The sequence below is a fragment of the Colletotrichum higginsianum genome, chromosome 5, assembly GCF_001672515.1.
Source record: "Colletotrichum higginsianum IMI 349063 chromosome 5, whole genome shotgun sequence".
NCBI classification, from domain to species: domain Eukaryota; kingdom Fungi; phylum Ascomycota; class Sordariomycetes; order Glomerellales; family Glomerellaceae; genus Colletotrichum; species Colletotrichum higginsianum.
The window spans coordinates 3,056,146-3,070,532 of NC_030958.1; the positions used below are offsets into that span (position 1 = coordinate 3,056,146).

General features: G+C 53.1%; 5 protein-coding genes across 5 annotated transcripts; 1 reads left to right on the forward strand and 4 right to left on the reverse strand.

The window, feature by feature from the left end:
* Nucleotides 1–131: 131 nt before the first annotated feature.
* On the reverse strand, nucleotides 132–659 carry CH63R_07789 (uncharacterized protein; the record flags this gene model as incomplete). Its single annotated transcript, XM_018302763.1, has 2 exons — nucleotides 132–151; nucleotides 209–659. The coding sequence occupies 2 exons, from the start codon at nucleotides 657–659 to the stop codon at nucleotides 132–134; spliced, it is 471 nt and encodes a 156-aa protein (XP_018157541.1).
* Nucleotides 660–3,526: 2,867 nt separating this feature from the next.
* On the reverse strand, nucleotides 3,527–4,496 carry CH63R_07790 (uncharacterized protein; the record flags this gene model as incomplete). The annotated part of the gene is made up of 2 exons (XM_018302764.1): nucleotides 3,527–3,540; nucleotides 3,614–4,496. The coding sequence occupies 2 exons, from the start codon at nucleotides 4,494–4,496 to the stop codon at nucleotides 3,527–3,529; spliced, it is 897 nt and encodes a 298-aa protein (XP_018157542.1).
* A 1,970-nt stretch (nucleotides 4,497–6,466) lies between these two features.
* Nucleotides 6,467–6,841, reverse strand: CH63R_07791 (Alpha-mannosyltransferase; the record flags this gene model as incomplete). Its single annotated transcript, XM_018302765.1, has 1 exon — nucleotides 6,467–6,841. The coding sequence occupies one exon, from the start codon at nucleotides 6,839–6,841 to the stop codon at nucleotides 6,467–6,469; it is 375 nt and encodes a 124-aa protein (XP_018157543.1).
* A 734-nt stretch (nucleotides 6,842–7,575) lies between these two features.
* CH63R_07792 (Serine/threonine-protein phosphatase) lies at nucleotides 7,576–8,995 on the forward strand (the record flags this gene model as incomplete). Its single annotated transcript, XM_018302766.1, has 4 exons — nucleotides 7,576–7,592; nucleotides 7,653–7,776; nucleotides 7,832–7,922; nucleotides 7,986–8,995. 4 exons carry the CDS (start codon nucleotides 7,576–7,578, stop codon nucleotides 8,993–8,995), a joined length of 1,242 nt encoding a protein of 413 aa, XP_018157544.1.
* Nucleotides 8,996–9,406: 411 nt separating this feature from the next.
* CH63R_07793 (uncharacterized protein) lies at nucleotides 9,407–12,908 on the reverse strand (the record flags this gene model as incomplete). Its single annotated transcript, XM_018302767.1, has 4 exons — nucleotides 9,407–11,113; nucleotides 11,660–11,812; nucleotides 12,017–12,679; nucleotides 12,753–12,908. 4 exons carry the CDS (start codon nucleotides 12,906–12,908, stop codon nucleotides 9,407–9,409), a joined length of 2,679 nt encoding a protein of 892 aa, XP_018157545.1.
* Between the last annotated feature and the right edge of the window lie 1,479 nt (nucleotides 12,909–14,387).

The window sequence follows — 14,387 nt, forward strand, 5'->3', positions numbered from 1 at the left end:
TCCCGAATATGACCTCGTTACACTTTCACCCTTTCATCCATTGGCATTTCTCCCATTTTCTGTTATTGACTGTGCTCATCAACCGACTAGTGCCGGTCATTTATTAATCTATACGTACGAGCAATAGATGTTTACTTGCCAACGACGACGACTGGGAGTAAGAATGGGTTAGCACCGGGTTTAAAGAGGGCACGTGTGTGAGGCTCACTGGAAGACTGTTCGACGACCTGGGTAATCTGCCCAACCAGGCCTTGGTCGATAAACTGGCCGAGGTTGAGACCACCAAGACCCTGGATCACGCCAAAGTTGAGACCGCCGAGGTTCAACTGTGCCAGGTTCACGCCGTTGAACAGGCCTTGTTGCTGGATCGCGAGAATGGTGGACAGCTGCTGCAGCTGGAGTAGTGCATTAAGATCGAAGTTCTGGGCGCCAAAGAGGCCCTGGAAGGCGCCGATGTTGAGGTTGTTGATCTGGCCGAGTTGGCCAAGCTGGCCGAGGTTGAGGTTGTTGAGGGCAAGAAGGTAGTTCAGGTCCAGGTTCCTGAAGCTCTGGAGGTTGTTGAGCTGGCCCAGATCAATGTCGGCGCGGCTCTCGATGGTGGTGGGTGCAGCGGTGGCGAATGCAGCGAACGCCGCGGTAATGATGCTGGAGAAACGCATTTTGGCTGGTGGGCGCGAAATGGTTGGATATTCGGTGGATTGGCTTCAATTAATTTTTACTGAGTAACAAGAGAGCGCAGCTCCGCGTGTTCTGTACAGAATGCTTGCTTTTCCTTGGATGTAGTGAGGTTTAAGAAGGAGTGAAGTAAAACGAGCACAGCTGTGAGAGGGTAAGCAAGGTTTCTGGCACTCTCTGGTAGAAATTTTACCTCTGAAGAGAAAGAATGAAGATGAAATAATGATATTGGACCCGATGATTGCCTCGGTGTTTGTGGATGAAGAAGAGAAGCAATCAGCCAACCGTCGTCATCAAGAGTCCTTATATACATGTAGAACAGAGGCCAAGATATCAAGGAGGGCGTACTTTGGCTTTCGCGCTAAGGGACGTAGCACGAAGAGTTCTGGCCATAGCCAATGTCAATTAAGGTACCATATGCGCCCGGAAGGGTCGTGAATGAGAGATCCGGGATGTGTCAGACTCCGGCTTTGCTGGGACAGCAAAGTGCTGGGCCGAACGAAGAACAGGGGATGTGAGACTAGGGGCCGTTGGAAGTTTGAATCACTGAGGCGAAGTTTCCATGGGCGCAGGAAGCAACGGGAGGTCCAGGCGAACTTGTTGGTTGGGTTAGGAACATAGAGAACAGCCAGAAGCCAATTACATCGTCACAACACGTACCTATTCCGAGTATATGCATACGCATACCTTGCATCCTCCCGTAACATTCGATCACTTGATGAAATATGGAGCTCGTCGCCAGGCAACAGAATATGTAGGTGTTCGGGCCACCTAAGGTCCGAACCAAAGAATGGTGCGAGGGTGCCAAGGGCGAGGAAACGGGCCCGTGTGGGACGGGCCACTGAGGCCCAAACAACCTTACTTGGCGGGACCTACGACCACTCAGCTGACGGGGATGACAGACAGAGGCTCGAAGGAGCTCACGAGTATTGGGCAACGCCAAGTCCGCGGATGGGCCATCGGGACCTCTAATTCGGAGCGTACGATAAACCCAGTTCGAGCATTCATCAGTTCCCACGAAATGACCGGTAGTGTTGGGAAACACACCGTGAATAAATGGGCTGAATGAAGACGACAGAGCAGGCCATGTGCCAATCAATGATGGTGAGTTGGGGCGACGCAGCCATGACGGGAGTACCATCCGAGGACTTCACAGAGAAGAAAGACAAACCACAGTAAAATAACAAAATAACGCTGTGGTAATCTAACGCTGGGAATCTGGGGTCTCTGACAGCTCAGGGCACGGCAAGGTTGGGTTGATGCATCAGCTCCCAGTTTGTTCTGGCCTGAAAGACTGCCGAGCCGGTACAACGGCACTGGTATCGATATGCTGGGGTGTTATTGATCCTTTTTTTTTAAATAAATAAAAAAAGAGACAAGAAAATTAGGAAGAAGTAGAAAAAGTAGCAGATAGGCCTGTTGTTCATACTAAAGCGGGACAGGAGAGCACTTCGATTAGGTTAGGTGAATAAAGCGTGATCAATAAAGTCAAGCAATAGAAGGAAGAAAAGACGTTAGAGCGGCTCAACTAAGGTTTAGTGGCTGTTTAAACGCGTGCCAGTGGGTCACGGTCACTGCCCTCGTTGACCATTCTGCGGTCTCGTACCCCTTGATGAGCCATCAATGGTTAGAGCGGCTCCCCGCAAATTTCTTCATCTGGTAAGGCAGTCTCTTTAGCGTCGACAAGAAGCGGCCCGGGCGCAGGAAAATGCAACCATGGTGAACCCTTCCAAAGCTGGCAGCACACCCACTTGTCAAGTTGCCATGCATCCCCCGATCCCAGTCCACCCCTCGTCGGAAACGCAGCTCCCCCTGTCTGAAATCCGAAGCCCGAGCCCCTTCAAGTGTCACAGGCTCCTGTCGATGAAGCATCCTCCTCTCCATGGCATTGATGGACGACGGCGGCTGGGCTGCAAACGTCACCCATCTCTGACGTGGTGCAAGTCCGGATGCCTAGTCGTTCCGGCGAGATAAGAGCGGGCTTGGCGTTTGACGAGCGCGCTCGATACCGCCAGAGCTGATGGCTTCTGAGGAGGTAGACTGCGAAATATGGGATGGTTTTAAGATGGCAATTGCAAGGGTGCGCGACACTCCTCTCGCTCAGATGAGAGGGGTGTAGTCTAGCCATCATATGCGTTGTTTGAGAAACGGTCTTTTCAATGTCGAGCTGTGTTCTCCAGAAAGAGTAGCGGATGATTGACTATGAAAATCAAAGGGAGAACATAAGGGCAAGAAAGTGGAATACCATGTCCACAATCTGACATAGAGCGTAAGCTGAAACAAGGCCTGCCGGATCGGTAGGACGCACCAAACAAGCAGTGTCACCAAGCTTTTATCGGACTTCTGTCAAGGGCTTGACTTCTGAGCTAAAATCCCCCGACGAAACCCTCGAACCGCTCGTAAGACCAGCAAAACTTCGGGACGACTTGGCGCGCCGAGGCGACAACACTCAAATTTGTGGCAGGTGAACATGGCATTATAGATAAAGCACATTATAGCACATGCCAACTACAGTCTCATGTCTCGAACAGATAGGATAGCCTTTCATGATGCGCCGTAACCCAGAACCCGAACCCAAGGAATGAACCCCTTTGCACCCGGCTGTCTTTGCAGCGAGAGTGTCAAAAAGGGCCTCCAATGCCACCGTTTCAAGCCCTCTTGGCGAATGTCCTACTAAGCGCCCCTCGAGTAGAATTGGTTACATGATGCTGCTTCCTTCGCATTCGTACACAAAAGGTACCCTCGGTGCTAAAGCATTTATCCCAGGGTCTAGAATCTTTCCATCTACCATAACGGGCGATCGTCAATCCTGCCGCATCTCACTCTGAGAGCTAGAAGCTTGAAGCCTCACTCATTGGATCTTGACTGCAGGGAAACTGTTTAGCACCGTAGAAAGAAGTGAACATGCGGCATCTAAGCGACAAATGATTGTACTTACCGATATTGACACCACTGACACCACCGAGCACGAGACCCTGCTGCATAAGGCCGACAAGCTGGACAGAGTTGATCAGTCCAACGGCGTTGAGCTGGGCAAGTTGCTGGAGCTGGGCGAGCATGACAAGCTGCTGCTGCGCCTGGAGCTGAGCGAGAGCCTGGACGTTGACAACGTTCTGGAGACCCATGACGGCGAGGAGTAGCTGGATGTTCTGGAGAAGAGCGGCGTTGTTCTTGTTGTTGTCGTTGTTTTTGTTGCGGTTGCGGCCGTTGCCCCGGTCGTTGTCATTACCACGGTTGTTGCCGTCACCTCTGCCCTCACCCTCGCCCCTGTTATTATCGTTGCCCTTGTTCTCGCCTTCTTGTTGCTTCTGGTACTCCTCCATCGCCTTCTCGGCCTCCTTGGCGGCCTCCTTGGCGGCCTCTTTCTGCTGTTCCTCCTGCTTCTTGGCAGCATCTTCGGCTTGCTTTGCTGCCTCTTCCTGCTGCTTCTTGGCCTCTTCCTCAGCCTGCTTAGCAGCCTCCTCTTGCTGCTTCGCGGCATCATCCTGACCGGCGCCAGCGCCCCCGCCGGCTTTGGCGGCTTCTTCCGCAGCCTTGCGGGCGGCCTCCTCTTCGGCCTTCTTCTTCTCCTCGGCAGCGGCGTCACCGCCCTCAGCAGGAGGTGCGGCGGCAGGAGCCTCAGCAGGAGGGGCTTCCGCTGGGGGGGCGGCGGCAGGGGGGGCGGCGGCAGGAGCCTCAGCGGGAGGAGCGGCCGGGGCTACAGGTGCAGGTGCAGCGGCAGCAGGCGCCTGGGCGATGGCCTGGCGGGTATCCAGCTGCTTAGGAATGCTCAGACCCGACACCAGGCCGGTAGCAATAAGAATGATCATGGAGGACCTCATTTTGAAATGACTGTCGTGAAGTGAAAACTGAAGAATCTAGATCTTTGTCAGACGCTGCCTGTGAGCAGCCGAGAGACGAGATGACTTACTGGGTATCAAGGAATGACAGAAGCTGGGAATGAATGAAAACAGAGCACAGCTCTTGAAAAATGGAATAGTATATAGAGTAAAGACACTGTTTTGTCGAGAAGGGATAAGGGGCACACTGTCTAGTATGGGAAACGACGTGTATTTAACTTTCTCACTTCCCGGAAGAACATTAAGCATAAGTCGGAGTGTGGACCATGCCCAAACTTGGGCCATATTCCCAGGCCAGAGCTTGCTGATCAGATGGCATCTATCAGGGTCATGAGACGGATGCCATGTGTGCTTGTTAGTTGTCTGACAGGCCCACAGTGGTGGGGCATCCGCCTTCCTAGGTGGTGCGAAGCAACATTGAGACCCCACCTAGAAGACCGGCATACAATGGGTGTGTTGAAGCCGGTCTCAGCCATACCCCGTCAAGAAACACATGTCACCCGTCACCCCAACTCGGGACAACGGTAATGCATGCCCCAGAGCTCCAGCTGGTCGTCGTGGTTTGTCCTTCGGCTGTTTCGACTGATCTGAGCCGTTCTTGGCAGCTGGGAGATCAGACCGCATGCCGTCCATGTGGTGCATCTCCGCCCCCAGGGTGGATTAGATGACAACCTGAATGACATTGTCCAACGAGAGGGCTGTGAGGCATGCCGTCAAGCCTCCTTGGAAGAAGTCGCTGAGGAATAACCAGCCCTTGTCTAAGCCAAGCCGTGCATCAGGGGCTCCCTGCATCAGAAATTATCAACGGGGATTAAACGAGGGGGCGGATGTGGTAGCGTAGCCTAACAGCACGGGTCGCTTAGTGAATATGGTCCGACGTTTCATCAACCTCGATCGCCCGGATGTTTACCAGCCGTGGGAGAATTTCGAGCATCATGCACCGGCCAGGCTATCATAGCATTGTTTCTGAAGTGACTGATTTTTCTGAATTTGGCGGATGATCATACGTGGTTAAGCTCAAGATGCTTAGAGATTGACGACGGGTCGCCGGGAATGTTCAAGGAAACAGAAAAGCAAGAGATGCGCAGCGATCAGAAGAGATATTTCGCACCCCTTGGCCAAAAGCCAGAGCGTAAAAAAGAGGCACTAAGCCTGTAGATTTTCCAGTCGGATTGCCTGGAACCATCCCGCAAGGATGCTACTGCTGCGACTCTGCAAGGGAAAACTGCACCTGCGTTTCAGGCACACTTGTTCAAGATAACCTCGATTCCAAGACAAGTGCTTCTTTGGACTTGGTTGGCCCGATCAATAGCTTCCGAGTGCGTGAGCAATGCTGAAGCACCGAATGTGTGATCCTACTCTACACACACTGCTCGTGTATAGTACGAGGTCTTTGGAGCACCCGTATAGCAATTTTAGGAGGCAGATGGTGAGGCCTTGGGACAAACGTTACCTATAATTACGGGAACGAGACTGAAGCGCATTGATGGCAAGCTTGCCTTGGAAACCACTCCATTCCAATTGGTTCGGCGCGATTGCCTGGTTGCCTTGGCTAAACACAGCCATCTGCGACTTCGGCTGTGCACTAGCATCATTCGAATGGCAAGGCAGAGCGCTCTTTCGTAAGGCTGCAGGTCTGTAACTCAGAGCCGCAGGTCCGGGACCGTTCAAGGCAATTGCGAGGAATGTCTTGCAGACGACGCTGGCAGGGTCACCATGTAAACCGTTTCCCATTCAAGCTCCCTGCCGCTCCCATCCTGGAAAGTCATAGCCACACAACTTCGGCCTCATTCCTACAGCCTCAAAGCTAGCCGAGTGGCGTTAGCTGGGCATCGTGAGTGGCAACTTCGTCGTAAAAGTCGTTTCGAGCCATCACGGGTTGCAGAAAGTCGAAAACTGCGTCGTGGGGCTTGAATGGTATCTTGAGTTGTACATATGTTCATCTGCTGTCGTCACCTCTCCGCCTTTGTGGCCTCTGCATCTTTACTCGGTCCATGGAATCCTAACCACTCTCCAAGGATGCCGCCCGGCTTCGGCACTGGGCATTCCCTCTTCAATCGCTCTTCCCGGGTTCGTATGGTATCCTCGTCGCCGGCTTGACTGAAGTTGACTATGCCGTTCTCGATCTCAGGGGCTGTCTCGCGACGTTTTCGCCTCCTCCGGCGACCGTCCTCGCCTACTACGATTTCTCCATCGGCATACGTGACACGAGGTGCTGGACATGGTAGAAGATGCGGCATGCCAACGACGAAGAAGCTTGCAACGACTGTTGTAGCGAAGAGGGTAGACGTCATACGCGACCGTGGGTGGAGGGGATGTGGTGGCATGATCGCGTATGGGGGGTTTTTTTTTTTTTGGTGGAAAAGGAGGACGAGGATTTCTGCGAGAAATTGAACGTTAGATGCCTTATGTTAGACGGGATTGGGCCAATCAATCAACATAGCTCACCTATGGCAGCATCATACTCGCGCGACTTGGTGATGCGGTCCTACGTCAATCCCTTGTCGAGGCCGTCGCGATGGATGGCAACTGTCGGTTTTCTCGCAAACCTGCAGTGAAGCTTGATGGGCCGAATTGCTATGCAGGCCATCTGATTGGATTCCGGTGTCCCGGGGTGGGCCCATCCGCCGATGTGATATTTCAAACGCCATGTGCCTGAGGAACTCGGCTTCGGTAACCGCAACAACTAGGCTTCCGTGACACAGAAGATACAAGCTATGACCTAACCCGGCTTATCGTGGTGCACGTACCATTTTGAGTCTCCACTTTGCAGATCCCGGCGCGATTAGAAGTTGGGGGTTCGTAGGCGACTGAATGGCAATTATGCACGTCTTTTGCCTTTGCCTTACTGACGCCATCCCATCCCGAAAGCCTTGATCGCGCAACGAACCATTTCGCTAAGACGAAGAAGACTCGGCTTATCGCGCTGCCCCAGATTTTACTACCAACGCGAAGTTATGAAGTAAGGGGCAAATAACAAATATCCACTTCAACTCGAAACCGCGACTCGTCGGCCTTGGGCGCCTCGACGTAAACCACGGAGCCCTCCTTAGCTATTGCCATGAGCGACCTCGACAAGTACGTTTCTCAGTCAACTTCGACTTAGTGTTTTCGCCAAGATACTGACAATCGGGACAGAGCCATTGCGCAATTGCGCGCCTGCCGACCGATACCCGAAGCGCAGGTTCGAGAACTGTGCCATAAGGCACGGGAGTTACTCATTGAAGAGGGCAACGTCGTCACGGTTACAGCTCCCGTAACGGTATGAGGGAGTGCACATTACGCAAGGATCGAACGGGTACTGATGGGACTATTAGATATGTGGTGATATTCACGGCCAGTTCCATGATCTCATGGAGCTCTTCCGCGTTGGTGGCGACGTCCCCGACACCAACTACCTTTTCATGGGTAAATAGCCACAGCTCTCGCCCATCACTCGAGAGCAACAGGCCGACTAATTATGTTACATAGGTGACTTTGTCGACCGTGGCTTTTACTCGCTCGAGTCCTTCCTCCTCCTTCTCTGCCTCAAAGTTCGCTATCCCGACCGTATGACCCTCATTCGCGGCAACCACGAGTCCCGTCAAATCACCACCGTCTATGGCTTCTACGACGAGTGTCTGCGGAAATACGGTTCGGCCAACGTCTGGCGCTATTGCTGCGACGTATTCGACTACCTTGCTCTTGGGGCTATCGTACTCGGCGCATCGCACACGTTCAACTCCCCGCCGGAACAAGAACCCATCAACGAGGATGTGGAGATCGAGGTCTGCGACCAGGCTGGCTCAACAATGAGCCGATTCCCCAGACAAAGACGGCCACAGCGGCAACCGACACCTGGCAGTCCAAATGGCGCGCCTTCGGGCGATAAAACAGGCCCGCCGGGCAGTGGCGCATCGGGAAGCTCGGCAGGTTCCATCGGCAACCCCGCAGGCGCCATTCTATGCGTCCACGGTGGTCTCTCCCCCCTGATAGACAGTGTCGATAAGATCCGGCTTCTCGACAGGAAGCAAGAGGTGCCGCACGAAGGAGCCATGTGCGATTTGCTTTGGTCTGACCCAGACGATATCGATGGATGGGGGTTGTCGCCACGCGGTGCTGGGTTCTTGTTTGGTGCTGATATTGTCCGCGACTTCAACCACAAGAACGATCTGTCGCTTATCGCGCGTGCCCACCAGCTCGTCATGGAGGGTTTCAAAGAGATGTTCGACGCTAGTATCGTCACGGTTTGGTCGGCGCCCAATTATTGCTACCGCTGCGGCAACGTTGCGGCGATCCTCGAACTGGCGGAGGACGACTCAGGCACTGGTGTCTTCGCGCGCAGCAACGGCGACAGGGGACGCAGTGACGGCGGTATTAGGGGAACCGATGACTATGTTCTCCTGCCCGGACCGGCGCGGAGGTACCGCGTGTTCCAGGCAGCACCTCAAGATTCTAGGGGAATGCCGGCGAAGAAGCCGGTGGCTGACTACTTCTTGTAGCTCGCCTATACAAAAAGGAAGAAAAGAAAGGGGGGGAAGGGAGGAAAAGGACTCCTCCTCATGCGATGACGATACCCGGCGTCCTCTGAAGCGAGGCAAATCTCCGAAAATAACGAAAACAGTTACAAAAGGCAATGGTCAATGGTACTCAGGGGCATCGCATGTGTCGTGTTTGTTCTTTCTTGTAAGCGTGCGCAAAGGTTTGGTTAATGGACGAGCACTTGAGTTTCGAGGACATTAATGAACAGGATATTCCATCATGCGTATCTCTACATTTCGGTGACATCCTCCTGTCTTGCGACTATCGGGCTCTAAAGTCAGACGCCGTTTCCCCCTCCCATTTTGAACTTCAAGATCCTCATTGCCCAGAGCTCCTCTCGTTCCTGGACTCTTAACACGGGTTGAAATGATTCAAACGGAATAATACGTATGCATGCCGACCATGATCCTTTCCGGTTTCTGCCTGACCCGGTCGATAAAGCTTAGCTCCCAGTGGACACGGTTCCTTGTCTTGGTGATCCAGTTGAGGAAGCAATCCCCATGCACCACACCGCCAAGAAAGATCTTTTCTTCCAGCGTCATCTGCTGCATCAGCTTTATCTTCAACTCCTCGAGCTCCGCCGAATCGCGGTCCAACTTGTCGCAGCACTCAACTATGTCCTGTTGCGTCTGAAGGATCACCGACTCCTCCGTGGGACTCATGTCTGTGAGCTTCCTCATGGTCTCCGCGTGCAGGCTAAGTCTGCTCTCGAGTAGTGCGGTCCTGTTATACGTCGCCTTGCGCCTCTTAAATGGTCTGATGGACATGTGCGCGAGCGCCGTTTTCAGCTTCTCGAGCTTCTTCCTCTGCCTGCGGCGTGCCATGAAGCTTGACGCGGAGATGGAGCCCGGTGTCTCCTCGGTGAGGGGGATGAGGAACTCGAACCAGCGGCAGTAGCGCCGGGCCATTTTGTCACTTTCTCCGTCGCAGAAATTGGTGCGCAAGTTTTGTACAACAATGACGGACGGTGGGGTTTCCGGGTCTGGTGAGGCGATGCTGTGGTTGGTGTTCGTCGAGCTTTGGTTTCTTGCGCCTTCGTTGGTCGGGCCACCGTTTCCCAAGCCATGGTTTCTTGGGCCGTCGTTTCTAGAGCCGGACGTTTTCCTTTTCCCAAAGGGGTTGAGACTGCTAAAGAGTGTTCTCAGCGCCCCTCTCCCATTTTCTTTCCCGCCGCGGAGACCAAGTACCTTGGGCTTCTTGCCGAGGGGCGGAACTAAATCATCCTCGCCGTATCTTTTATGGCCCCGAGGCCCTACATCGTCCGGATCCGGCCCAATATCTTTTAGCCACTGGTGAACCTTGGCATTCTCGACTGTCTCCTCCTGCTCATCAAGCTGTCTCCTGATATGCACCGCGCCACTCATATCCCCCGGCAACCGAAGAGATGGTCTATCCTGGTCCATATTGTAGGTGACGGGCTTCAGTGCGGGTCGCGAGTAATCTGCATCCGCGGTGGGCCATGCTCTGTACTCGCGTCCAGAGGGCGCAACCCATTTCATATGCTCTTGGGGGTTTGGTGGAGATGTTCTTGTTGTTTTTCTAGAGGGAGATTGGGAACGGTGTGGCTCGAGGCGGAGTTGCGCTTTAGAGGATGAGGGCCTCTGGGACTCCTCGATACCGAGCCCGACCTGTTGAACTGTTGGACCGTCGACAACGGACTGAGGAAGGGACCTTGCCGGTGTTCGTTGGAAGCAAGCCGATGGCTTCGACCGGGGAGGTGGTGATATCTGCCTCGGTTGCTGGCGGTGGACGGGGAAAAGGCTTTCGCCGTAGGGCGGCGTCGGCGCAGCACCATCTGCCTCCCGCTCAACATGCTCTAGCTGATTGCGGATAAAAATTCTTTGTTGCTCTAGCATGCGTTCCATGCATTTGAACGTTGTGGGTGCGTCTTCTCTATCCGGCTCTATTCTCAACAGCTGGTCGAGTGCCTCGTCGAGCTCGCCGAGGAGACGTTGGAGACATTGGATTACATTAGTGTGCAATCCCTTTCGGACCTCGTATTCCGTGCTGCCTCTCTCGTACTCGACTCGATTGGATGTTGCAAAGATGGCCAAAAGGCTTAACTCTGCGGGTGTGTGCTGTTGTGACATTCGAGATTTTGTGTCGTCTGAGTATATTTTGGGCCAAGTTGAGGCTGGAGGAAGAGGAGGTTGGATGGAAATCGCATTAGAAAGTCGAAAGAAGCGAGATTTCGGCCGATGATTATCGTGGGAATTTGCTAATTATGACCATTGGGCGTTCGACTCTCTCTACCTGTATCCTAAGTGCTCTGGCAAGGGCTTTCACCTTTCAACCATACAAGGTTGTTTGGCATCGACTACCAGACGCATGCAGCGTTACCACACCGTTCCCACGTGTCGCGTCCAACACAAAGAACTTCGGGGGGGGGGGACAAAACATCCAGTCCTGTTCTCTGGAAAAGGAATTGAGATGTTTTTAGTGCCCGACCCTAGCGCCGCACTCAAGGGAAGATGCTTTTGTTGCATTATCATCGTTTTCTTTGGTTTGGACATAGCAAGGCACACGTCGTCCTTCACCTATTGCGCTCGTTGGCACTTTGTACAGAACAATCATTCCAACAACAATTGAAAGCAAAGGTAAATACGCTGCCCCCTCCCTCGAACCTCTCGAAGGGCGTGCCCAAACTGCTTGAGTGTAGCATTGCTATTCCAGAGGCGCGCCTCGTCCTCGGATTTGATAGCGGTTCGTCCATTGTTGTCTCTTCTCGCTGCAGGGTGGCTCGGCCGGCCGTTCAAAGCAATATCCCATTTGTGAGTCTTGGAATATATCCGTATCGTTTGCTCTCAGCCAAGCCTTCGGTCGAGATCCGTTCTGTGGAAAGAGGCCGTTGGCACCCATGAGTAAGGATCAACGACCGCCTGCTGCGGTGCTCGTTCCTCAGCACTCGATTTTGTATCGGCTATAGGGAACGGTCCAGGGTTGTTCTTTACTATGGATTCAAGTTGGCTTGCAAAAAATACCGGCGACTGGTGATGTGATGTATGGTACACAGCGCAAGACGTAGTGGGTGGCCCGCAGCAAGCCAGGGGTGGAGGTGCTGTTGGAGGGTTTGCTTCTGGGAAAAATGATCGATAGTCGAGTGTTTGGTTCGTGCCATATCTCAGCGGGTTCAGCGGAATGCCATTGACTTCTTGACCATGATTGGCGTTTGCCCATTCGATGCTCTCTTGGCTGGATCTATGACCGCCGTATCCGTTGCTAGGTAGGGTTTCGGGCCGTGGATAGGAAGTCGGTCGAGGGTTCAAGTTTGACGATGACGTGGAAACCAACCCACACGTCTGCTGAATACCATCTTCAGGAGTTTCGTAGTCTTCGATCGATGAGTCTTCTGATGCCTGATACATCGAGTTTCGATTGAGGTTTGTTGGCTTGTTCGCTGGCACGAACAGCTCGTGCTCCTCAAGGCAGGGTGGCCGCCGCGGAGCGAGTAGGCGTTCCAACGTGGCTGCCGCCTGCCCTTGTTGCATACTGCTGCTCTCGTGCACAACTGGCTGGTTGGTCATTGCCAAGGAATTCAGCGTCCCGGCTTGAATATACTGTTCGATTTGTTCGTCAACGAGGCCCAAGGTGTGGAGAAGCTGTCGCAGCTTGTGATTCTCGTTGGCAACGTGACGCGCAGCTTGCTGCACTTCGGCAGAAGCTTCTACTCCTTTCGCATGGCATTGCCGAAGCTTTTGCTCGATCTCAAGGACATACTCCTTCTTCCGAGCCCTTGATCGGCGCTGGTTGTCCCGGATACGACTCCTCTCCTTTTCCTGCAGTCCAGGTACTGGTAAGCCACTTCTCGGCCAACGCAGAATGCCGCCCAAGCCCAGCTGTGCTGAAACCAAAAAAATCACTGACCGCTTCCATTTGGCTCCTTACTGGCTCGTACCCACACACCACACTATGGGAAATAGAGACCCTCTCTCGAAGAAAAAGGGCGGTGTTTGTGAATGGAAGAGTGGTACCAAAGAAGTCCCTCTTGTACCACAGGGAAACGGCCGGATGTATTGGGAAGTTGGACAGCTGCCACGTGCAAGATGAGGCGGGGACCAAGAAACCTTAGCTGACGCTTGCTACATGGGTTGACTAGGTGTGAATGGATAAGTCTGGCGGCGATGCCGCTGAGTAAAAAAAGGCCTCCAGGCCGGGTATAGGTGGTGCTGCAGGTGAAATCTAGTATTAGGTGCTGGCAAATCATAGGCAGCAAGAATATTTTTGCAATGTGAGTGGAGGACTGCTCACCCTGGCCGAGACAAACCCGTGAAAAGGGGACAAGGATGCTGATTTCTGGTTTCTGGTAGGGGTATCTTCCAGGAACTGGCCAAGCACACCTACCTAGTGTAGGTATACATCTACCTACGTAGAGTAACGAGGCAGGTTAGAGCAACAGGCCAAACGGGCAGCCCTAGCAACCACCAGTCTTGTTCGCGGTAAAAAGTCCTGTGATCGACTCAGACTTGATGATGTTAGATAATTTGAGACGCTTGTGGTTCTAGAGAATGTATTCCCTTGACACTCGAGGCTTTTGGGTAGGAGGAGGAGCCAACACGAACCAGACAACCCCATCAAAGTCTACCGCTTGTGGCAACACGCGCCTCTCGGTGGGTGGATCTTAGGAGCGAGGAATTTGGCTGGAAAAGGGGGGGTCAGCCAAGAAAGGGCCGGCCATCGAAGCAGAGCCTCCGGTCCTTGAGATTATACTATTGGGTAGGCTTTGTCAGCCATATTTTCTCTAGAACAATGAGGAGTTGAGAAAGACTTCAACCGCGAACCATGTACGCTGCAGGTTATTGGATATTTCAGTGGCTTCAACAAGTTTGAATCACTGGACAGAAGCAGTGACATTGCAACGGCGTTAGAGCTGACACCATGTTACCGTGAGTGACCTGAAAGAGAAGCCATACCAATCCCAAAGCAATTATTTCTTTTCCATAGACCAGGCAGAGCATCTGCAGCAACATAGGGATAGGTCAAAACACAAGGGGTAGGATATCTGGATTAGAACTGAGCATGACCGGCGCATGATGCTTGACCATCTGGCTAGACAATTTTAAGGGGCACACAGATGTGTCGTTGGCGAATGGCCACCACAAAACGTGCCAAGGATCTTGAGCTCCTACCTACCGGAACACCAGCGCGACCGTTCACTGACCTTGGCAGCATGACAGAATGACATCGGTTTTTTGCAGCGAACCATTTGGTGGCGTACGGAACGGCGAAGACTCAAGTGGCTCGAGGTGCTCCGTTAAACAAACTTTGGAGCACCGTTTGCCTAAGCTGCGACATTTAGGAGAATTTGAAGCCTTCTCACTCAGAACCAATGCTACTGGTAAAAGCATCTATAGG